Raw genomic sequence first — 24,746 nt, forward strand, 5'->3', positions numbered from 1 at the left:
GCCATACATTTTCAAACACATCTAGGGGGGGTTGCATGAGGAGTGGGGTTGGTGCTGTTAAAGGTTTTATTTTTTCTTTTCCACAACACGGTGAGTTAAGGCACATTCATAAACAAAACCCCGACGCCGTGATCTATAGTTTGGTTTGAGCCGTGTCTCAAACAAGAGTGAATCAATAGCCAATCTGTTACAGTGACACCGCCTGATGTCATTAATGGACAGTGGGCATCCTAATTCACATAACAAATCACCTCAGAAAGACTCTCCATTGATCTTTAATTAGAAGCAGCTGTTAATCACCTTTATGACTCTCCTCAGTGGCACCGTAATGGTTTCTGCAGTGAAGCCACAGCAAGTCTGTTCCAGCTAAAGAACAGCAGCATCAGCAGGGTGTGTTTACTGTCGGTGTTTATGCACCGCACACTGTTAATGGATCCACTCAGGATTTTTAAGAATATTTTGAACATTCTATAATTTTATTTTTTTAAATTCAATTTATGCCTGAATGAACAAGAGAATTACAGAGTCCTCGTCTCTAACCTCGCTACTGTAACGACCTAAAAATCCTCTTTTTTTTTCTAACGGTCTTTTCAGGCGTAGGGACAAACAATGACCCACAGGAGAGAAATGGCAATTACCTCTAGTAAGGTGCCCACTTCACACACCTGTCACAACACAGATGAACCCATCATAAAAGGCCGGTGGAGAGGGGACAAAAACGAGGGAGTTCTCCCTCGGTGACCCTTCAGCTTTCATAGGCTCCCCTCTTTTTCAGCTCAACTATTAAGACATAAAGGGGTCAGTCCCCAGACAGCTCCATCCTTTATCCCTCGCTCACACGCTCATCTCTGACATTAACCCTTGCCTTGTCCTCTCATTGGTTGCGACCGAGCATCAAGGTTTTTTAATTCAGATGAACTGGCTGCTTCCAGATTTAGTTTTGTGAGTTTCCTGCGACTGTCTCTCAGGACGAACACACGCATTTTTGCTCAAATCATGAACTTCGGCTTGACATGTACAAATCGTGTAATCGTTTGAGTGATCTGAAGCAGTGCTCCGAAACATATTGCACGAGGCACAGCAAAGGAACATTAATATACATTTTGCCATATGTTGCGATTTTTGGCATCTGGCGTCCTCCTGTGCGAGTTGATGTGAAGGTGGGATCTGGTTTGACTTAGCCATGTGGCAAATACAGGCCTAAACAAACATGTATTTCAGACGTCTGGCTGTAAAAAAAAAAGAAGAAAAAAAACACTGTGGCTATATGTGGAAATAATTTGCTGGTGAAATTCATAGATCTTCGCACTCGAGTGTTTTACGGCTCCGTTTCATTATTCTTAAGATAATGAAACAGAAATCAAATCCCACGGGGCAAAAGATCTGAGTTTTATTTACAGTCGCCCACATCAGGGTGATTTCCTTTCATGAGATTTGGTCATTTATTGTCAAATTTACTTATTTATCTGTCTAACCCTCACACACTCAAATTGAAGTGCACAAAGAACAGCGGATCCTTTATTCCCTGCAAAGAATCCTCACATTTGAATACCTTTGTGGTATGAAAACCATATCATTAAGTGCACCGCGGAGATAGAGGAGGCATCAGATTCCATTACCGTGTACAACTGCTTAACTCTGACTCTCTCTCTCTCTTTTTCCCCCCAGAATACGCAGGATGTGTACAGACCAGTGTTAAAATCTACCCCCAGCCGCTGCAAACGGCCCAATTGCCTTGTGATTAACGCACAATAAAAGAATGTGATGGCTTAAAGAAGCAGCAGGAAAAGCTGCCCAGTGAAAGATGGGTGTATGGCGCACTCTATAATTAAGCCAGTCTGCACTTGATGAAAGTAGATCACACTGGCGGGCCACGGCTTCACAGCCAGTTTGTTTTTACGACATAATTACAGTCCAAATCAAATGAGAAGATTTAATATTGCACCACGACAAGCATGTGCCCACTGCCAACAATGACACTGACCCCCCTGAGGCAAGGTGTGCATGTGTGTGTGGGGGCTCGCAGGTTGGGCGTCAGGAAGCCGACAGGAGAGAATCTTCCCCACCGCGGTAGCTATCTACCTGCGTCTGGGTCCACCTGGGAGGTCTGACACCAATGGAATTACGCTGACAGTGGGACGGAGGGTAAGAAGAGGAGTTTGTGGGGAAAAAAAGAGGGGAGGGGAGGGGAGGGAGAGGGATCTATGGGGAGAGAAAGTTTATCTGGAAGGAATCAATCCAGCAGAAGGGAGCGAAAAGGGAGAACAAAGGAGCTGAGAAATGAAAATAGATACAAGCGAAGAGGTTGTGACAGTCGTAGCGAGTGATGAAGAGAGTGAGAGAAAAGAGAGAAGGAAGCAGCAGACTTAAATATGCAGGCAGGGTGGAGGGTGTGGCTGGAGCGCAGTGATAAATAAATGTTTTCCTTGACTGCTTCTGCGTGGCGAGGTGACGGCCCGCGTTCAGGAGGGCCTGTGCAGCCGGTCACGACCCGCTGAGTTGTTGTGGTGATAAAAACAGGACCAGCTGAAGCCAAATCGGTGTTAAAGTGGATCGCATCAGGTGTCGAGTCCGCCGACTCCTCCAAACTGTGCAGAGGGGTCTTAAAGAACACAGGAAATTCTAATGTCTAATTATCAAACAATGGATTCCAGTTGTCCTATAGTGGAGGAATTGTCTGAATATAAGGGGAGGAAATTATAGCGACCAGAAGTTGTCATCTCTGTTTTGAGATGAGTGCCGTTTTGATGCTCGACGACATGGCTGCGCCGTAAACGACCAAAACCTCCCACTGAGTGGCTTCAGTGTTTTTCCTCCCTCTGAAAAAGTCTGCATTTCCTGTCCTTTAGTTACACGCTCAACATGACCACAAAGCCTTTGTTCCTCCGGGTCAGATTCTCCCAGAAGAGACAGTTTTCCCCAGCCACAGCTGTTGAGTGACCACGCTCCACCACACTGCTCTATGTCTCCTGACCACCCTTCTAAATTGCTCTCCCTGCTCTCCCTCCATCTAGTCCTCCCTCCCTTTTTCCCCCCATTTTTTTTCCCAAGAGCAGCCAGCTGGGCCGGATTTACTCTGGTCTCTGTGTCGCAGGGCGAAGCCCGGTCTGCTCGCTGGGCGGGCAGCGTCATTTGACTGGGTACTGGTCAGGACCGGTAGATTAGTAACTGGATATCTACAGAGAGGCCAGTGGGGCCTGAGCCCTGTGATCCAGTGGAAAGCAGGGTCTCTGCGGTGGCCTTGTGGCTCTGTGTGGCCCAGGACGTGAACCGCAATCCCTGCTGACACCCTGTTCCCCAAGGACGTGGTTTTACTCCAAACCATGATTTCCCATCTCCCGCTTTGCGACTGGCTGTCTGTGACTATAGGGCCTCTGCCCAGCGCTTTCTGGTGAAGAGGATACGGCACCTCCTCACCGCTGGCGCTTGAGGCCACTTTTCTCCCACAGAGCCGGGCACACGGGAGGGCGCCTTTCTCCTCGACAGGCTTAAAAGGGAGTTCTGTAACCTCATGTCACATGTGAACTGCACACGATGTGCTGGTGGCAGAGAAGTGGCCAGAACGGGTCCCCGAGCACACATTTGTGTGGCTGCTGATTATACAGAGTAGCCCTTTAAGAAAATAGACACTTCAGTATGGCCGTAAGGTTTCTGCCAAAATAGGTTGTATAATAAGACGCTTGAGGTTGTAACGTGATTTGCAATTGTGCAGGACAAATAAACAACTTTGTTCTCTGGCATGACAGTTTGATAAGTAAAATATGTGTCGTGAAAATTACATCCTTTAAGTGCTTTAAATAGACACATGAGAAGTGAGCAGAGATCATTTGACATTACGAGCTTTAATCAGTTTTTTTTTTTTTACCTTTTCCGCGAATCATTAAAAACATGTGCGGCCGCTAATCATTCGCAGAAAGTCGTGCCATTCCAATTGTTATGTCAATAGCGCTGCCATTGCTAGGATAAGGGCTGTGGGAAATGTGACATCTTCTCGACATGCACATTTCTGCTGACCAGAAGACCAAAATCATCAACATGGCACCCAGATGTCAGCCTCCAGGCGCAAACACACACACACACACGCAGAGTTGGGAAAAGTCACAATAAGATCCCTCCTGCAGACACCAAAGGCCTCCGAACGTCTTCTGTGCGAAGCAATTTGTAGCTGCGTGTTTGATTGCGCTCAGTTAGATTTTGACACAATGGTTTTATTTTTACACTGAATCTTGCATAATGTTAAAAACAGCGAGATGCTTCGCGGGTCGCCGTGTGTGACGAGAGCTGGCAAGAGCGAGAATTTTTTTTTTTTTTTTTCCAGGTTTCACTTTTTCTCGCGCAAACCGAGCCTTTCTTTTCATTTCTTCTCCTCTATCTCCTCTCTATTGTTGTGTCTCTTCCTCTGTCCTTGCACTCTTTCTCTCTCTCTCACACACACACACACACACACACTCACACACTGTACATGCATTATTTCTGTTGCGGCATCCAATGGCCTGCAGGCTCAAGCGAGGACAGGCTTGACTGCTGTTGGCCTGATATCAAGAAATACCTGATGAGTCCCCACACTCATGCCAGGACTCATTTATCAAGCATGAGACTGTCAACAGCTACCTTCAGATGTAAAAACCTGTGAGTCACATTCTCGTTTGTATTGTTTTCTAAGAACAAGGGAGTTGCGCTGGCAGTCCTCTCTGACGTTCCGTGTGCTAGTATGTTGGCGCAAAACAAAACAACAAAAAAAAAGCGAGCCGTGAACTATTATTTATCAGATTCACATTCAGTTCCTTCCATCTTTATTCGTCTTGTCTTGCCCCGAGAACGTTTGGCCAAATAGCTGCGAGCGAGCAAGATTCCTCACTGACATCATGATGGGAAAACAACTCAGACACCTTTAGACATCGCAAGCAGAGCCGTCACACATCCACTGCGGTTTTGCATTCCTTCTCACGACTGCGGAGTGCCGGGGCGTTGGAAAGTGTGACTTTGTAGTGCTGATTAAAAACATCGTTAAGGTGTGAACGTCATTTAGAGGGGAATTTATCTCCAAACATCCATTTATCAACTATTAAATAAAACATGAATTTTAATTCGGTCGAGCCTTAAAGACTACTGTACCTCAGAAAACCGCCACAGCGTCCGGGTGAACGCCGTGCTTTTAAAGTCAATATATAGATACAGATATGTATTCAGACGCTTTGTTGTTTTAGTTGACTTCTTCCTCATTATCTTTGCTGTTCACATAGAAGGAACTGAATAAAACTTGATAAATATTAGCTTTTGTTTAGTTTGTAAATACTTTGTATAGCCGGCATATCTTGTCAGGTTCACACCCTTGGTCGGTCAGCCGCTGTTGGCTGACGGCCGGCGGTAAACAAGGTCCCACGCCCAAGTTCCAACGTGAGATAAGGAGTCGTGTTACATTATCTGCAGCCATGTTTGATGGTGTGTTCGTAGCATTGTCGTTAGCATGCAGCGCTGTAAGAAGCAGGGTTCGTACGGGTGCTTGAAATCCTTGAAAGTGCTTGAATTTCAATGTTGTGTTTTCAAGGTCTGAAAAGTGCTTGGATTTTAGTTTAAGTGCTTGAAAGTGCTTGACATTATAACTCTGTGTCTTTCACAAAATTGGGATCAGACTGGATAATTAATTTCTGAAGTTTTTGCTATTATGAAACATAATTTTAGATGTGTACAGCACAATACAATGTACATTATTGTGATAAAAAGTGAAGAGAAAATAATGAGTTTATGTATTCCTGTAGAAAAGTATTTTACCCCAGCAATAAGGTGCTGGAAAATCTTTAAAATGACCCTTAAAGGTGCTTGAAAAGTGCTTGAATTTGACCTTGAAAAATGTGTACGAACCCTGAAGAAGTACCCACATGTAAAGTAAAGTTACTGTACAGTACTTGAGTAAAAGTCTCTGATAAATGTACTTAAAGCAACATTATGTAAGTCTTCACCTTCACCCAACTGGTGAACAGTGTTTCTGTCACTGTAACACTGTAAGCATGCACGTAACTTCAGTGACATTTCCACATAATGTTGCTTTAAAGACGTCGTAGTGAAATATTATGTAGGTAAAAGTGAAAATCACCTTTACAAATAGAGCTTTAAAAGTGTACCTTCTCTCAAAATTGTTGTACCTTTGGCTCTGATACAGCAAGTAATCCTCCAAGTAACTAGTAACTAATCAAGTGGTGTGAAACGCCCAATATAAGTAACTGAGTAAATGTACTTAGTTACATTCCATCACTGATAGCGTGTGATTGCATGAGCTGCTTTGTCCGAGAAGTAAAGATTCAGCCTTTTCCTCTCCGTTTTCAATGCAAGCCGGCTCAAGTCACACTGTTTTTGTTCAACTGCGCACAGAAAAACATTAAATTGTTGTTAACGGATGTGCAAATCTACAAGGAAGGAACTTTAAAGGTGGTGTAGCATCAATGGAGTCAGCTTTTACGTACGTAAATCCGTTCTGATGTGTGTCGTGAAGAAGAAAGACGCAGATGAAATAATCAGAATGAAAAGTTGCTTCAATCATAGAGCAATTGCAACATTTATTGAAGTGTTGGCTTTCTTGTATTGATTTTTCAACACATTACAAAAATACATATATGTTCAAAACAGCAGATGTGTACTGTTCTGAGATCACTTTTTTCACAATGATGCACTCCCCTCCCCTCCCGAACAGAAAAAAACAAACAAATAAACAAAAGACCAAGGAAACTATTTTGTACAAAGAGTGTAAGTGAAAGTTGTGAAAAGTGAAATATGAAAATGTTTTTTTTTTTTTAAACTACAGTTGTTAAGTGCCATCACAAGACCTTCAACCGACCATGAAACAAAACAAAAAACAAAATGTTCGTGAAAGTCTCATGGAGTTGATTTGGAAAAGCGCTCCCCCGCTCGAAAGCTTCGACGGCTCTTCCTTTAGGATCATCTTCTAATTCTCCATTTGTTTATTTCTCATCCTTTTGTTTTACATCCACGTAGGATGAGCTTCACCAAACCAACGACAGGAAACTCGCTAAAAAAACAAAAAAAACAACACATTAAATAAAACTGAGAAATAAAAAGATTGAAGAGACCAGAAGTCGATAATGGCACCACTCTTGTTAGAAAAAAATAATAATCTGGCATGATTCTGCAATATTACAATTCCAAAAACAAACAAAAAAACAAAAGAAAAGTCTTCCCATACAGTGAACAAGTAATCATACAGAAACATATTCATGAAGATAAAATCCCTCCACCAGGATAATCATACAAAAAAAAAAAATTGCTATGGCATTCATAAAAACATTTGAAAGAACATTGGAGAAAAAACAATACTTTATTATCATTTTTTAAACACTTACACAGAGTATTTCATTAATGGCATACTTCAACACTGTAAACATATTGTAAGACTGAATGTCCATGTGTGATTTTTAAGATCTCTGTCAGGGTTTTCCCACCGTTTTTCGTCGTTTGAATGTGATTTTCGTAGCGTGTTATATGGCTCGGGGGGTTCTTTTTCTGTTTTTTCTCGGCCTAACTCTGAGCTTTCCTGGGATGAAACACACTGTGCAATTTTTTTTACAACAGGGAATCTGGATTTTTTTCATCTTTTTTCTTTTTTGCACTCATGCATCAACATGTGTAAGCAAGCTGACAGCAGCTCTTCCAGCCTCCCCCCACCCACCTTCCGTCATCATCTCCCTTTTATCGTGTCCAAATATATCGAAATAAGCGGTAACGGAAGAGCTTATGGAGAGCTGCTGTGACCTCAACATCATTTCCTGTCTAACAACAAACAAAAAATAAAAAAACTCTAAATTGCATTCGAGATACAGTGTAATCCCTTTTTCTATCAAAACAAAATGGCGCAGATAAAAACCTGACAATAGGGCCCGAAAGAAAGAAAAAAAAAAAGAAACAGAAAAAGCAGGTCGAACTTTTCGAGCGAAGATGATTTTGATGATTGAGAATTGCAGTACTAAAATGAAAGATGTAGTCTCAGGCGGCTTTCATGTGGCTTTCCGCCGTCTCCCTCCCCTCTCGCGCTCGCTCTGTCTCACTCTGATGGTCCGTCATAAGATGTGGCCAGTCGATGTGCATTTGAGCGCCAGAAAAACACACTTTTCATATGCTTCCAATTTCATTTGAATGACTCTTCTCCCTGGTCAAGGTCTTGCTCTCTCTCTCCCTCCATCTCTTTTCTCACATTTCTTCATTTCTCCGCTAACATCTCTCATTTTTTTTACTATAAGAATAGCCTCTACTCAAGGTCGACCCCCCCCCCGCCGTTCGCCATTCGCCGTTCGCCGTCGCAGCTGTGCTAAAAATTATCATAACTCATATAACCATTTTCTCTTTTTCTTTTTTTTTTTTCTACCAGATTCATTTCAGGATGAACGATGCAGAAAATAAAAAATAAGAAAAAAGCGTAATCCCCAAAAGTCACGAACACGCACACTGTCTAAAAATCTGTTACTGCGAGTTAAACCCATATCACTTTGTGAAGGCGAATGAACAGGCTTCCTTTTAAAAGCCGCTCCTAATGCATGAATCTGAGCTAGTGAACTGTGAAAAGACGCCCGTCGGAGAGAGAGGCTTAGAGCACGCTGCGCGCGAGAGAGAGAGAGAGAGAAAACACACGCTAACACACACATTGATATGGATTTCATTTGAAACCGTTTTGTGGATCCTAAGGGGGACACGGGGAGTCAACCGGGGTCAGACGGAGAGAGGGAGAGAGAGAGAGAGATGCCACGCCAGAAACCGGAGGGAGACGGTGGAACGATTGAGAAAAAGTGTTGAAGTAGCTTCAGTTAAACAAATAGCCTTTGAGTAAGCAGACATGATGTAAGGGGAGGGGCGAGATAATCAAGTGGGGGGGGGGGGGTCTGATAAAACAACAATGGATGGTTGTAACACTTAGCATATACTGTGGATGATGCAAGCAGCTGGTCTTCTGATTGTTTAGTTTTTAGGCCATCGTTCACGTACAGTCGGGGCTACTTTAACATATATATATATAAAAAAAAAAAAAAAAAGAATATATTTACAAACGATAAACAGGACTGTTCTCCTTCTCACATTAATCACAAGTAGTCTTAACTTATTCAACATATTAAATATGGTGGTATAATCCTACATTGGGAATGTACTGAGCATCAGTTAAGGGTATCTCCATTTTAAGTGCAACCTTTATTTATGTCCTGACTGAAAGTGAGGACAGCAATACAGTAACTGCATTTGGAAATAATTCACATGCCGATATTTATTTATTTTTTTCAAAAGGACAAATTCCCTGAATAAATTAAAAAGCAACTGATCAGGTCTCTAAGATGATGTCAGATTTTTAAAATCCAGCATGATGTTTTTTGTTTTTTTTTGTCAGGCTGACATTCAGTGCTTTAGGCCTGTGTGAGGGAATGGATTGTAGTCCGCTGCTGCAGTTCATATAGAAAACAATTATTATTTTTTTTAACTTTTAAAAGCTAGCTGCTTCACACATTTTTTTTTTATTTTTTACTCTCACATGATAATAAGCTTCCTTAAAGGAAAAAACAAAAACAAAAGAAGAAGAAGAAAATTTGTATTAAGGGTGACTTCTTTCCAGTTAATCGCATTTTTAGAAAAAAAAAAATGTTTTTAGCACATTTCAAAACTAACTCCATATGAAATCCCACAAAGATGTACCTGCACATGCCAAATATCATTACAAAAATCCAATAAATACAGAAATTATTGCACAGTAGAAAGGCTCCATGGATTCCTAACTGATAAAATCCTCAGACAAGTTTGCCAAGAAAAAAAACCCAAGTTGGGCATTCCAGACAAGTTCTCATTAAAGTTTCCCTTTGTTTATATTCTCAGGTGGCAGTTTCTGTGACAAGAAAAAAAGATGAACATCAATCAGTCTCAAATTTTTTTAATTTTTTTTTTAAAGAGAGAGATTATCCAGCCAAGCCCCCATAGCTGAAGAAGTGGTTATAGGGATTTTGTGTGCGCATGTGTGTAAGTGTGTATGTGTGTGTGTGTGTGTGTGTTTTATATATGTGTGTGTGTGTTTGCTTGTGTACACTGTGTAGGCTGCTGGCATTAACCTCTGTCCGCCTGCTCCAGTTTGACCTCACTGGCCATCAAATGTTCGCCATGCCACTTCTTCATGTGTTTCTCCAGCGTGCTGTAGACGCTGAAGGGCATGTGGCAGATGTCGCAGCGGTACACCTCCTTACCGAATTGCCCGTGGGTCTTCATGTGGCGCGTCAGCTTGGAGCTCTGAGCGCAGGCGTAGCTGCACAGGTCGCACTTGTAGGGCCGTTCCCCCGTGTGGCTGCGTCGGTGCACCGTCAGGTTGCTGCAGTTCTTGAACACCTTTCCACAATACTCGCAGGTGTCGTTCCTCCTCTCCTTAGAGCTCGGAGGTCTGCCGGGGCCTGGTCCCCGCAGGAGGTGAGGAGTGCTGCTTCCGCTTCTGCCCGAGGCGCTACCTCCTTCCATCAGCTCCCCGGGCGGGGTGGAAAAACGAAGACTTCCTGTTTCTGAGGAGGAGTGCTCAGAGGATGTCGCGAACGGCGACTGACGGGAATCCGTGAATCCCAGGAAGGGTTCTCTTATGAAGTGGCGTGAAGCAGCGTAGCCAGCCAGGAGTTGAGAATAGACATTCTCCGGGGAGATGAGGGGTATGGCTGGGGGGAGCTCCAGCTGTTCCTTCTCTATCTTGATCCTCTTGTTGTTGGAGGGGTTCGGGCTGGTGATAGGTGTGGGCCGGCGCTGGAACAGCCCCGGGAAGGACATGGCTTCAGATACACTGATCCTGCCGTTCATGATGGGCCTGTGTTCGTCCTGCTCGTCTCGCTCTCTTTCCTGCTCCCTCTCATTCTCTCTTTCTCTTTCTCTTTCTCTTTCCCTTTCCCTTTCCCTTTCTCTTTCTCTTTCTGCCTCACCCCTCTCTCCACCATCTCCATTAGGCTGTCTCTCCATGCCTCTCTTGTTAGGGTTCATTTTGAGGTGATTGTCCAGATGGTTAAACGGGTGCATGATGCCCACCCCGCCACTGTCACTGACTCTATCCCCACCGAGGGGTTTCTCCTCAGAAGACTGTCGAGGACCATTGTCCCTGTTCTGGCCGAACTCCTGCGAGTCTTCGCTTAAGTTGGAATCTGGCCGACTTCCGTTCCTCATTTCTTCCTCCTCTTCCTCCTCCTCCTCCTCTTCTTCCTCCTCTTCCTCCTCCTCCTCCTCATTGTCCATGCCCATCCCTCTTGAGTTGCCCTCTCTACTCTTGTCCTCGCCCTCTCCTCCCTCTACTCTATTTCCCTGCTCTGGGGAGCCACTCATGGACCCAGACTTGTTGTGCATATGTGTCTTCATGTGCCTCTTAAGCTTGCTGGCCTGAGAACAGGCGTGATCACATAGATGACACTTGTACGGCCTCTCTCCTGTGTGACTGCGTCTATGGACGATCAGGTTGCTCTGGAACTTGAAGATCTTGCCACAGAACTCGCAGGATTTGGATTTCCCGGGGGTCTGGCTCTGTCCCTGGGGGTCAGGGGGGCTGGAAGAACCATGTCCCCCTTGAGAGCTGGGTGGCTGTGGAGTATAGGTGAGAAATGGTGGAGGCTTGGCACCAGGCTGGAAAAGCGTGGGACTCAGCAGGCGGTGCATGGGTGGCACACGATTGGGTGAGAGAGGAGGTGTGGGTCCCCCATTATTGGTTGTGTTGCCTGCCAGTTCCCTCAGACGTCTGGAGAAGTCCATGGAAGCTGGCTCCATGGGGGTCATCCGCATCACCCTCTCAAAGGCACTGGGGTGCTGGGACAGCAGCCCCATCTCCTCGGGGCCCAGCCGCTCTAGAGGGGGTCTAGGGGGCGGTGGAGGGCTGACAAAAGGTGGCGTTGCAGGCAGCCGGGTCTCCAAATACCCCGGGGGAGGGGGGTGTTCCCTGAGCAGGGGCGCAGCCATGCGGAGGAGGTGGAATGGGTTGTTGGTGTCGCCAAGGAAAGTGGGGAGAGGGGATCGGGGCAGGGCTTCAGTGCACGGGGGCGGAGGCAGAGCCATGCGGGGAGTGAGGGAGCAGTTGGCGAGGTGGTTGTCCAGGTAGATGCGGATGCCATGAGTGTTCTGGGCATGCTGAAGCAGGAACCAGGCGCTGTTGAAGGTCTGCTTACAGGTAGTGCAGATGTAGCTGGATGGCTCACCTTTATCTGTGGCAAAGAAACAAGAAGGAAAATCACCATTAGTGTTGCAAAAAACAAAAACAACTTACAAACCAACATGTGCCTTCACCGAGCCAGCATGTTAATTAAAAGCCTGTGAACATGTGAGGACTAAAGGAGAATTAACTGTTTGTCGTAGAGTTACAACAACTTTGTGTTTGTGTCGACGTACGAGGGTCTTCGGTGGGCTTTGTCTGTGTGTGTGTATGAATTTTTGAGTGCGTGTGCGTCTACGGGCTAATGCAGATGGCAGGTACTGCCCTAAGGCCACGACACATTATGCTAATTCTAATGTCAGCTAGGCTTTAATATACAGATCCATCTCGTCTACTCTGTCATTTCCATATGGAGACAGGGGAGGCAGCGATGGAAGAAAAAAAAAACGCACCAATGGGGGAAAAAAGGAAATATTGCAGAGGGGGGGGGGAGGAAAGGAGGGAGGTGGGGAGGGGGGAGACGAGATGTGGCATTAGAGAGTAAGAGCGACACACAAAAGGAGAGACAGCGGAGGTGATGGAGGCGATGTGTAAACAGTAAAGACCCCTGCGGTCTTAACGCAGCATCCACATTAAATAAAGCTCTACGTCACTGGTGTAATAACAAGTACAGTAAAGCGATTTGTTGTGGCTGCGCACACACATGCACACAACAAAAAAAAAAACGTACGTCACTCATTGACAAATTGCCCCTTTAAATGGCATGACTTAATAATGCCAAATGAATCTATCAGTCACTGCAGCACGGCCCTGTCAGCCAGCTTGTGAGTCATAAAAAGAGCCTCGGTTAGGATTCATCTAATTCAACACAGGCTATAGCGTTGAAGAGGCACTGCTACAGTCTTGTGTTTGCAAAAGCATCTGCATCTACTTTATCACCAGCGGCTACCGCAAGCCGAGTCAAGTTGGTACGGTGGTCCCATAGCTTGGAGCCCGGAGGGGGAAAAACAAAGACGGAGAAGTTACTTCTTTTGCCCAAAGTCTTATGTGATCAAGACGGGAGCCCTTAAGATGGCTGACTGCCTCAAAGCCACCCGTTGTCATGGAATGTAAAACACACATGCAGACGCAGAAACAAGCGTAGCAGCCTTTTTCTTTCCACTCTCCTTCTCTGCCTCCTGCACACCTCAGCACAGTCACACACACACACACACTTGTACCGTGCAGAACAGATGAGCGAAAGCTGATGTTGGATCAGTGTCTAGTACAGGAAGCTGATTTGGCGGTGTGATTGGTTTGGCTTTCCCCAGGGGAGACGGGGTCAGAAAAAGTTAATGAGGGGCTCATTTACTGATTCTGTCTGTTTTTCTGTGCTATTAGCGGGGCTCTGGTGTAGCCGTCACTCGCACTGTTTGTGTGGGGTGGGACATGACCTGACTCCTGCTACTAAAGTGTGTGTGTGTATGTGTGTGTACGTGCATGCATGCGGACATGTATGTGGATGTATTTTTGGGCTTGTACGTCTGTGCATGTGTGGATGTGTGAATGTGTGTGGGGCGAGTGGCGGGCTGCCTGCCCGTGTTTAGTTTGGCGAGGCTTCACACGGCCGCTTGGCAGCGGAGAGCTGGACAGCTTAACAGCTTGGACGGGGAGAAGAGAGCGGGAGAGGGAAGGGGAAGAGGAGGAGGAGAGGGGGTAAGAAGAGAGGTGGAGGGACTTTAAGGGCCAGACGTGCTCGGGCACATACACATGACACACACATAGAGGGTATTTACATGCCCCGAGGGACCGAGAGGGTTCTATGGACTCGGTTGCTGTATAATCTCATCAACACATGAGGATCAATACGAAATGAAGATGTGAGATTGGGAGAGAGATTGATGATCCCTCTCGATTAATCAGATTTTTTCCTCTCTTTTATCCGTATTTTGGTTGGCTCCGACACGAGCCGCCCAATCATACACCACCAACCCCCACAACCTTCCCACCACCACCACCACCGCCGCCGCCACCACCGCCGCCGCTACAGCAACGCATTTGCATCTTGTCATATCTTACACAGCTGTGCCATATGCTGTTAAAGGAAGCGTGGCGGCTAATAGAGTGGCAGCTGATGGCTGCTGCCTAATGACGGCCAAAGACAAATTTCATCAGCTTCCAAAACAAGCAAAGCGAGCAGGGGGGAGGGGAGGGGAGGGGAGGGGAGGCAAAACAGAGAGAGACAGGAGAATCAAAGATAGATTCATACATAGATAGATGGATGGGTTGATAGATTTCTTATGTTTCTGTTTTAATTAATGCAATTAAGCAGCGCTGAAATATTAAAGGTGCACTATGTAGTTTTAGGGAAGGAACTCAAACTCAGAATGTGAATATCTACAATATTAATGAGGTAATAATACAAACTCAGGAATATTTATTGTTTCCATCACTGAATAAACAAGCTGTTCTCAGAGGCAGATACAGTCCCAGAACACTGTTTGAAGTCAGAAAGGTGGCAGGGTCCGCCACATATGTTAAGAATCTGTCTTGTCCTTTAAGGTCAGTTTGTTTATTTATTTTTTTCAATCATGAATGTGAAAGTTTGGTTTAGTCAATGAAGATCTTTGTCTTCTGATTAAAATGTGTTCCACAAAAACGACACAGTGCACCTTTAAAGCCTTCCTCTCTGGAGCTGTCTGCTTGATTGACAGTTCTCTCGGGCTATCACGCTATAACTTTGGTTTGATCACACCACCTCACCTCCGCCCAGAACTCTTCTGGCTGCCCAAATTTGGGTTTCCCAGCTCTAACCGACAGAAAAAGGTAAGCGGTAAACCCGAACATACAGGATGTAAAACCTCCTCCTTAGAAGCCTGCGTGTAACATCACAGACGTTCGTATGTCTGTATCTCGATATATGCACAGACATCCTCACTGCACTCTCTCACACACACTTGCACACATGCTGGGAGAGTGCGAATGTTGTCGCCGCTTAGTGCTCCAGCCAATAAAAGCCTTCATTAGAGAATCACGGTGGGCCGTGTCATGCTTCAGTTTGTAGTAATTACAGTCGTCTGCCTGACACGCAAGCGGGGACCCTTCCACCGCTGACCGCCAAGGTCAACTACCAGTTAGAATAGTTACATTCTCCTCTCCACGCAGTCACTGATGCTGGACCTAATCACCCAATTTACTCCGGCACACCATATGCACACAGAGACACACGCGTTCTGACACACACACACACACACTCATTGTTCAGTGAATGTGACTGAGATGAAAGGTTAAATGAAAATGGAGTCGCAGCAGGAATCTGTTGCCTTATGAAGAGAATTAAACTGTGTATTTTTTGTCATTTTGTTAGCAGTGGAAATACTTGTAAATGCTGCAGTGTGCTGGCATTCCTCCGTAATAGTGTGGATCTTTTAATCCCTTCTGTTATATTTCTGCCCAGGTGTCCACCCAGGCAGATTTTTCTCATGAAACACAAGGCGAACACAATGCAGATCTGAGACCAGCTTAGGAGGGCAGCTCTCCGTCCTGTGTGCAACAAAACAAGGGCTAAGGGCCAGGAGGCCTGGAGGAAGTTATTAAAACATTGGCACATGCGTGGAGCTGAGGTGGGCCAGTAATAATGCTCTCCTTCTCTCCTGGGTTGTTTTTTTTTTTTTTTTTACTAAACCACCGGGCCAATTAAGCCAGTCTTCAGGGACCAAGATCTGAGCTTTACATCAGATTTTATTCTTTCCAGATTGCCTTTTATAGCCATTATTTTGCCTTAAAAAGTACAAACAAAATGCCAGTGAATGAAGGGGAGCCACGGTATTGACTGTTTGCATATGGCCAGTGAAGGAAAGTTGGTGTGAGCTTGGCGGGGCTGCAGTAGACACCAGGCGTATGGTGCAGACATGTGGACTTGTGTTTAATTTAGGAATTCGCATACGCCATCTCTCCAGCCTGAGTTTGATTTATATTTTCAAGGCAGGAGCCCCCTCCCCTCCTCCATTTACATTACACTTATATTTTGGGGCTTTTATCAGATGCTCTAATCCAGAGGGACTTATAATAAGACCACAGAAGAATAACAAAAATCCACAGGCTCAGCCTTCGACAAGATGGGCAAACTGGAGCTTCTCAGCTGACAGTGAGCAGTGAGTGGATGGTAATGAATGCTCACTGATGCCAAATTAACTCTCACAAAGCTCAGGGAAAAAAAAATCATAATTGAATATAAGTAGCATTTGAACGCGAGCCCGCCAACTTCTCCGCTGTGCTGCGTTCGCTTGGCATGGACGGTCCTACGGGGTGAAAAAAAAAACACATCCAGGCAGCGGGAAAAAAAAAAGTTTGGAGCGTGTGGAATAACGTTGCTTTACTGCAGGAACACAAGACAGTGCAGGTTGTTAACAAGGAGGTGAGTGGGGGGAACAGAGGATGTGTAAGGATGTGTACCTGTGTGTGTGTGTGTGTGTGTGCATTGCAGCATTCCTGGGGTTCAGGTTCGCTGTACTGCTCACGCATTCCATCAAGGGCGACAGAACGCCACGGCGACACATTTGCATATACTGAACAAAGCCGCCCGCAGGCTAGGCCACTGGGACACAAACCTGCCCCTGCAGCCCCTCCCTCACACACACACACACACACACACACATATACACACACTCACAAACACACACATGTGCACGCGCGAGGCACAAACCCTGGGAGTACGCGGGTGTGCACCTGTCAGGGGTTAGCTGACACCTCTGCTGCTGGCAAAGCAGCTCCTCATTAGCATGGCTGTGATCTAGGGGTCCCCAGGGGTCCCAGCCTCCTCACCTCGCCCGCTTGCCCCCCCTCCCCTCCCCTTACACCTCTGCTCCTCTCCTCCTCCTCACATCTCCCATCCGTCCCTCCTGCTCCTCCTCCTCTTCCTCCTCCTCCGCTCTGATGGCTTGTTTGTCATGCAGGGGGGCTAATCAGGAGGCCACGCAGATCAAGCTTGTGTGTCTGCGTCTGTGTGTGTGTGTGTGTGTGTGTGTGTGTGTGGCGGCGGCGCTGGGAGATGGGACGGCGAACCACGGCCCTGGCGAGCAGTGGCTGACTGTCACACATGTTTAGTGAAAGAAAGAGATGGCGAGATGGAGCGGAGGAGCGAGACTGTGGAGGGTGGCAGTAGCAGGCAGGGGGTAAGGCTCTCACACAGTGTGACTGGCTCCATGCTAACTCAAACCAGCCTCGGCCTGCTAACCATACACATCTGTGTGTGTGTGTGTGTGTGTGTGTGTGTGTGTGTGTGTGTGTCTGCAGCCAATATGACCAGCTGAAATGCCTGACAGCCCAAAAGAGGATTTAAAGAAACAGTGCTCCCTTAATGTGCTGCTGTGAAAGAGCAAAAAGAAACAGTTTTGCTCCTCCGCTCTGTCTTCAGCTCGTCCCTCCCTCCTCATTCACAAACACACTATACAAGCACCTGTACAAGATACCTGGGTACTCCACCCTGACCCTCATGCCTCCTGGGATGCGGGTCAAATGAACAATAAAAGGGATCAGGTATCTCCAACAACTCGATCACAAGGCACGCACACACAGCGAAGCGCGTCCAGCTGTACGACAATGCGCGAGCGGAGGAGGCCCTCGTGTAGAGCGACCGAGGGAGCACGCTCACCGCCGTGAGGCGAGCTATCCCGGCGAGGGCACAGGGGACGCGCTGTGAAAAATAACTGGAAAGACCTCTCTGTCAGTGAAGAGCTATGACTTTTGGCTCGGCTTCTAGGACAAAAGAGAGAGGGAGAAGGAGGGAGGGGGAGCGATATAGACCCAGAAAAAAAAAAAGAAAGGGGGGGAGAGAGAGAATGAAAAGAAAAAGGGAGCTCCATAAAGTGCATTAGCTAAGCTCTCTGTGGCATTTCTCTGAGCCTGACTCATCGCCACCAGCTCTCTAACTGGTCCCAGCGCCTGTGTTTTGTGTGCGCTTTTTCGGAGGTATGCGCGCACACTTGTGGGGTCTGCTGTCTATCATGTGACGCTGACAAATGGATGACACTCGATCGTGCTTGCGGTCGCGAGAGAGATGTGAGGGAGAGGAGCAAGATGGAGGAGAGCTTTTTAAAGGAGGGAGGAGGGCGGTGGGAGAAGGAAAAGACACTAAAAGTGGAAAAGAAAAATGAAGGGGAATTGCGGGCGGAATGGGGGAAAGAGAAGAGGAATTGCATTTTGTTTTGCTTTATCACCTGCATTTCCATTTAGAACATTTCCATCACCCACTCATTTTACCGCCACACAGCAGCGGGGCGAAACAGACGACGCCATGCAATCAAGGTGCGTTAGGCAGAACTGCAGTGGGTGCAAAGCGTGCTGAATTAAAAGGATAAATCCACCATTAATTAATGGGATATAAACAAAGTCAGACATTCTAGCGAGGAAACGTCCCTGTGATGCGACAGATGAGAAAGAAAAGCATCAAAATGTTTGGATAGGTGATGGCATCAAAAGGGGAAAAACTCAAGCTGCTCCGACAATGAAATGCAGGCTGACTTTGTGGACTCGCACAATGTTTGTTCGAGGTTTTACATCCAAATGAGCTCCAGTCACAGCCCCCTCGGGGACTCTCACTTTGTCCAGAAAGTTAATTTCCTATTCACTGGCAGCGAATAGGAAATTGACTTTGACATGTGAGTGACACGCGAATTCTGTTTTGTGGGTTTATTAAATTTTTCATCGGATCAATCATTTTATACAAACAGTGCATCGAGAGAAAAAAAAAAAAGGTATTGTGTTGCTCTTTTGATGCCTTTTTTCTGCTGGAATGGTCATCTAAACAAAACAAAGTTCAAATTAAACGAGAAGCGCGGCGTTGGACGTGATGGGCGGGGAGGGGGGGGGGAACGCAGCGCTCGTCTCAACCGCTGATAAGCAGGTGCAAATTCGTCCTTCTGCGGTGGCATGTCACACGTTACGAGGCGGAGACTTTGAATAATAACAGGATAAAAGGTGCGTTTGCAGCTCTATACGATGCACCGTATGCATGTGTTTGCATGCATGCTCAGTGTGTGCATGTGGGGCTACCATCCTGTGACAGGGTGCTATATTCTTTCAGCAGTAGTAATGGTCCCCAGCTGGCTTTTGCCCACTGGAGCCAAGCAGCCAGTCCCACTTAACTAGCAGCCCACAGGAAAATACCACCGCGGCCCTGAATGAAGCACACAGGCCTTTCCAACCCAATCAGCCCGCTATAAAACTTGCCCCCCTCACATGCTTCAGACATGGCGTAGTAGTCCATTCCAGTGATTGGGAAACAGAGCCTGAACATTCATGATCTAATTCACTATTAAGTATAATGTTTAATCCCGGCCTGTGAGAGGATACAGTGCTTTTTTCTTTTTTTTCTCCCCTCTCTCTCTCCTCGTGCTCGAACACAAAGCAGAGGCTGCCAGCGTCACAGGAGAGAGCACAGAAGTGTTGCATCATTTGACGCCAATTTGCAAGCTATCTAATTAGTGTTAGCTCACTAAAAGGAAGCAACAAAAGGGGGAAGCGTGTGTTGAAAAATGAGAATGGACCGTAGATATTAAGCGCTCTTTATTTAACTGCTTGGCCCGATCTTGGAAAAAAGAGGGTTTGGAGCCCATTTTGAGCTGCAGGATGTGGGCATGTGAACGGCCTGGAACTCTTTCAGCTTTGGTTTGACATTTTGGGGGGGAAATATGCGCTCTGTTGTGAGTAAATCTAATGAGAAGATCGATACAGCTGTCATGCACATCCGGGGGCTTGTTAGATTACCTTAGCCCAAATACAGGAAATGAGGAAATAGGTAGCTTGGCTCGGTCCAAATGTTGCAAAAATCTGCCTGGCAGCACCTCTACAGCTCACTAATTAACACCTCTATATCTCCTTCATCTGCACACAAACTGTAAAAAATGACACATTGTGGTTTTACAAGCGGGCTGTTTCCCTACTTCCTGCCACAGAGCAGCGACTTCCTGCAGTTTTGAGCGATTGTTTTTATAAATCAGTCGCTGGATTTAACAAACAAGAAGTAACGTGTTGATTAGTGAGCTTCAGAGGTGCGGTTACCTTCGACAGAGCCATGCTAGCCGTTAGCATCCTGCTTCCGGTCTCTGTGCTAAGCTAAGCTAAGCTATGACTCACTGGCTGTAGCTACGTATTTACACCGCAAACATGAGAGTGGTATCAATCTTCTCATCTTACTCTCGGCTAGAAAGTGAAGCATCTGTAGAGAACAGTAATCCTTACAGATGTTGTATGCTCCGGTTGCACCTTAAAAAAGCTAAGCTAACAACTATGCTTTTTCATTTTTTCTCCTTTGGTTTGGTGTGTTTTTAAAGGTTCCTGTGCACGCTAAAGGTCTTAAAAGTTAAAAAGGTCAAAGTCAGAACAGACGCTCCTCTTTCCCCCCCAAAAAAACTGCTCCTGAAAGCCTCACCAGTAGTCCCGCCTTTAATTCCGTGACTTTGTGACATCACACTGTGTCAGCACAGCTAATTAACGTAAGAATTAATTTAGTGAAGCTGCTCTGTTGTTGTACACGTTGCTGGCTCGGGTTTGTGCGAGCTGACCAATCAGAGAAGACTGTCTACTCTGCCTTAAAGAGACAGGCGCTCAGACACAGACAGAAAGAACTGATGTGTTTTTTTGAGCATTAGAGAATAGAAACCTGTTCTTGTAGTGGCTGAAAATACAAAGTATTAACCGGACAATGAGTGTAATACGTCTCCTTTAATAGAATGTACGGCAGCGCACAATGTTAGACCTTCTAACTCCTTCAGACGATTAAAAAGGCAAAGATGCAGATGAATATTAAATTAACTGTGACCTTAAAACGATCAAATCAATGTACAAAACAAAGCTTTAATAAGGCTGTTTATCGTTATCTGTCCTGTCCTGTGATTATCCAACGCAGGCCGGCGGCACAACATTATGCAACAGTCATGTCTCCAGGTGAGTTCTGTTCTCTCTTCTCTCTCTCTCTATATATATATAAATATGTGAACTATACGTACTCAGGTGTGTCAAACCGTCAGTAACACCTCACCTCAGAAACTCTCTCACTCTCACTCACACACACATGAATGCAGATATGAGCGCAGATTCATCTCTTTCACGTACACACCCAACACATATTTATGAGGTGACATTTGTGTGTGTGATGGGGCTGACTCTGGCCTCAGGCCTCCCCCTGTGGGTTCTGTGTGGCCTCTCCCTCTGTCTCTCCCTCCCTCTGTCTCCCTCTCTCCCTCTCTCTGTCATTTCTTTCTTTCTTTCTTTCTCGTTCTCGCTCTCTGTCTGTCTTTTCTGGCTGTTATCACGCTGATACATTTCCTGCTCCTGGCACGGCTCCTGCATAGCTTATGGTTAAAGAAAGCTTTCATCTATCCACTGCCTTTAGGACACACACACACACACACTCACACCCACACACACACACACACACACATCCAAAAAACGCTGGTACGGGCCAGCGCTGCCCCGCCAGACCACAGGCCCAGACAAGCTCCGCTGGCACCAATCAGCCTGATAACATCTTAGGCTTTATTTCATTTTGGCTTGCTCTGTTCTGCTCTGGGGAAGACAGACACAGAGAAGAGGGCTTTCTGGAAAAGTATGAATTGCGCCAGTATACAGGGAGAGTGTAGCCCCTTAACCTTGAGCAGTTAACTCCCCCTGTCTGCAATGCCATCTATGGACATGACAGTGCAAGCCCTCTTTCATCCAAGAAGCAGGACCGGAGCAGATGTTTCTTTTCCGCTCTCGTAGATGGCAGCGCAGGTTTTTACGAGTTGAAGTAGAAGCAGAAAAAAAAAACCCCACATAATAATAAAAGCTAATAAAAAACAAAACATATTTAAATGTATAGTGAATGAAGTGTCTGTTCAGCCGAAGTCTAAAACAGAAATAATCCCAGGTTTGGAGATATTGGTCGGTTATTTCTGCCTCCACTCATCAATGCATCGCTGTGGTTCTCACATTACTGGAAAAATGTGTTTGAGATATTTAACATCGGTGTGTATTTCCAAATAAAAAACAACTTCCCTGTTCACAGTTCTCAATGAAAATGGAAAGACCTCCTATGAAAAGAGTTGACAGTTTGTCCTGTTGAAAGAGAGAGAGAAGCTCTTTCTTCATCAAAATATCACTATTAAAATGTCTAAATGTCCTTTTTTCCAGGTTTGAGCACAATTCATTAAATCTCATTGACCTCCCTTTGTTTTTGTGCGGAGGTATAAATCTCAGTCGTGTTTAAAAACCTCATAACTTGGGCAGATAAAATCAAAACTATCATGTAAATCTTGTTGAATAAGAAAACAAGTTTAAAGGAGCATTATGTAGTTTTTTGGGGGGGGGGGAAGTAAGATCTTCACTGACTGATTTTGAAACTCTTTGTTTACATGACTGAGAAAACAAACTGAGTGACTCATACTGTTTTACTTTGATTACATGTGGCGGACCCTGCCACCTTTCTAGCTTCAAACAGTGTGTTTCCCACCGAGAGCAGCTTGTTTATTACGTCATAGAAAACAATTATAGTCTTGTGTTTGCATTATCACCTCGTTAATAATGAAAATGATAACACTCTGGGTTTGAATCCCTTCTCTAAAACTACATACTGCCCCTTTAACGTTACATTTTTGGGGGGTTTTTACTGTATTTTTGTGGCTTTTTTTCATCCTTTTCATTCCACATCTACAGCTCGCAGGAAATAGCACCATGAAAAGAATACCGCATTGTGTATTAATGTTTGCACTGGATATTGGCCTTGGCGCACGTCTGATTTATATTTAAGTGACAAACCGACATAAAGGCAGCTTACGCTCATCATGTGTTTGCCTGTGTCCAGTGCTCCCTCTCCGAGTAATTGCCCGAGCCAAGTAAGTGGGTGAAATAAGGGGAATCATAAGTGTAGCATGAAAGGCTTTCAATATCTCTTGCGGTGAAGTAGCCTGTAAAAAGGAAAATACGGCCATAAACGCTGTCTCCTCATTTTCCTCTCCCACCGTCCCGCCCAATCAGAGCGCCGCGCTAATAAGATAAGAGGGAAAGGAACAACAACAGTGTAGCAAGTAGGATTACCCCTGTCTGACTGGCTAACAAGCGCCATCTCTTTCCCTTTTCACAAATGCTAATGGTAGCCCTTTTTCCCTTTCCAAAGGCAGAAACGACGCTACTTTTGCAATAGAGGAACGTCCCGGCCAGAAAATCTCGCCATTTACCCCTGAAAGGCGGCGTATTATGTTATGCACTAAGACTGCACAATAGCCGAACACACGGCGACACATTTCATCTGCATGTCCGTCGAGAGAAAACACTCGGGAGGGTCTCTGCAGAGATGGCGTGCACACGTGTTCACGTTCCTGTGCAGGTTCCTCATCGAGGATTCCTGCATGTGTGCATATTTGACACTTGCACACTTATGCTGTAATTACGGTAAGTTCTTTATAAAAATTTGCAACGTTACTCAGCCCCCGATGGAAGCACACCTGTCATCAAAAGTCGGCCTGAATAACTACAATGCGGCTGTCGAATTACCTTGATTATAGCTATTTATGCAAAGAACATAAACACATTCGCAGATTCCCACTGACACAAGGCGACTTATGGTCCATAGCAGCGGGACCATGAAGTTCACATCAGCACTTCGCTCAAAGCTGCACACAAAAGGCAAGCGTGTTTGTGTTGAATACCAGAGCGCCATCATCACTCTCCATGCGTAGCAGGGACGGGGTGTGAGGTTTCTAATGCCTCTTAAGTAAGGCTGTTAAGGAGCAAAGAGTCCGCACATCTGGAAGACACAGTCAGCCGGCACATGCTGAAAGTTAGCGGTGGCGCTCGCAGTCCAAATTAGTGGCGAGTTTTATTCCCCCGCTGTGGTAGGAAAATATCAAATCTGCTGCCATATGAGTGCCATAAAGCTGGCTGTGGAGCGTTTGATGCCTTCATGTGGGAGCCTTTAAGCTGTGCGTGTGTGTGTGTGCATGTGTCTGTGTGTGCATTTGGTGGGAGATGCAGGCCTTAATGTGAGATGGGAGTCATTGTATGCATTCCTGCATGCGCACATGTCTTGGTGTGTGCGGCTCTTATCTGCGCGCGAAATCCTGCGTGCGTGTTCTCGTGGGTGTTTTTCTTTTTTTTTGCTGCATAGGTGAACGGACGTTTTCCGTTTGGGTGCGTGCGACCGGTGTGTGTCAGGTGGCGGTGGAGGTGGTGGTGGCGGTGGCGGCGTGCATGTGCAGCTGTGCCGTTTTAGCAGCTCTCTTACAGACCTAGTTGACCCTGCTGGATATAGCAGACAGACACACACAAGCAGAGTCAGACGGCCCCTGGGGTGGTCCTGTCTGAGGCGCGGTGTTATGAGCCAACAACTCTAGGGGCCCATACGCAGGTACGAGCACGTATACTGTAATTGTACACACAAGCACAGATGTGTATGCAAACCCAAGACATCTGAGTGGAGAATTAATGACAGCAAATAGAAAATCATTTCATTATTTTACCATAACTCTTAAGCTGAGGGCGAAGGCTTTCTTTTGCAGTGCGTTTCCGCGAGATCACTGCTGAAATCTCAGCAAAACATGCAGCTCGTTCTTTCTTTCATTCGTGTGAGCATTTAAGTTCAGAAAGA

General features: G+C 45.8%; 1 protein-coding gene across 2 annotated transcripts in view; it reads right to left on the reverse strand.

Moving 5' to 3' along the window:
- Positions 1-6,529: 6,529 nt before the first annotated feature.
- bcl11bb (BCL11 transcription factor B b) overlaps positions 6,530-24,746 on the reverse strand; it is a 32,733-nt gene continuing 14,516 nt past the window's right edge. For both annotated transcript variants that reach the window (XM_030405453.1, XM_030405452.1), the window contains exon 3: positions 6,530-12,194. In XM_030405453.1, coding sequence (XP_030261313.1) covers positions 10,087-12,194 — 2,108 coding nt within the window. In that variant the 3' untranslated portion in view covers positions 6,530-10,086. The remainder of the gene's footprint in view (positions 12,195-24,746) is intronic.

The sequence above is a fragment of the Sparus aurata genome, chromosome 22, assembly GCF_900880675.1.
Source record: "Sparus aurata chromosome 22, fSpaAur1.1, whole genome shotgun sequence".
Classification (NCBI taxonomy): Eukaryota; Metazoa; Chordata; class Actinopteri; order Spariformes; family Sparidae; genus Sparus; species Sparus aurata.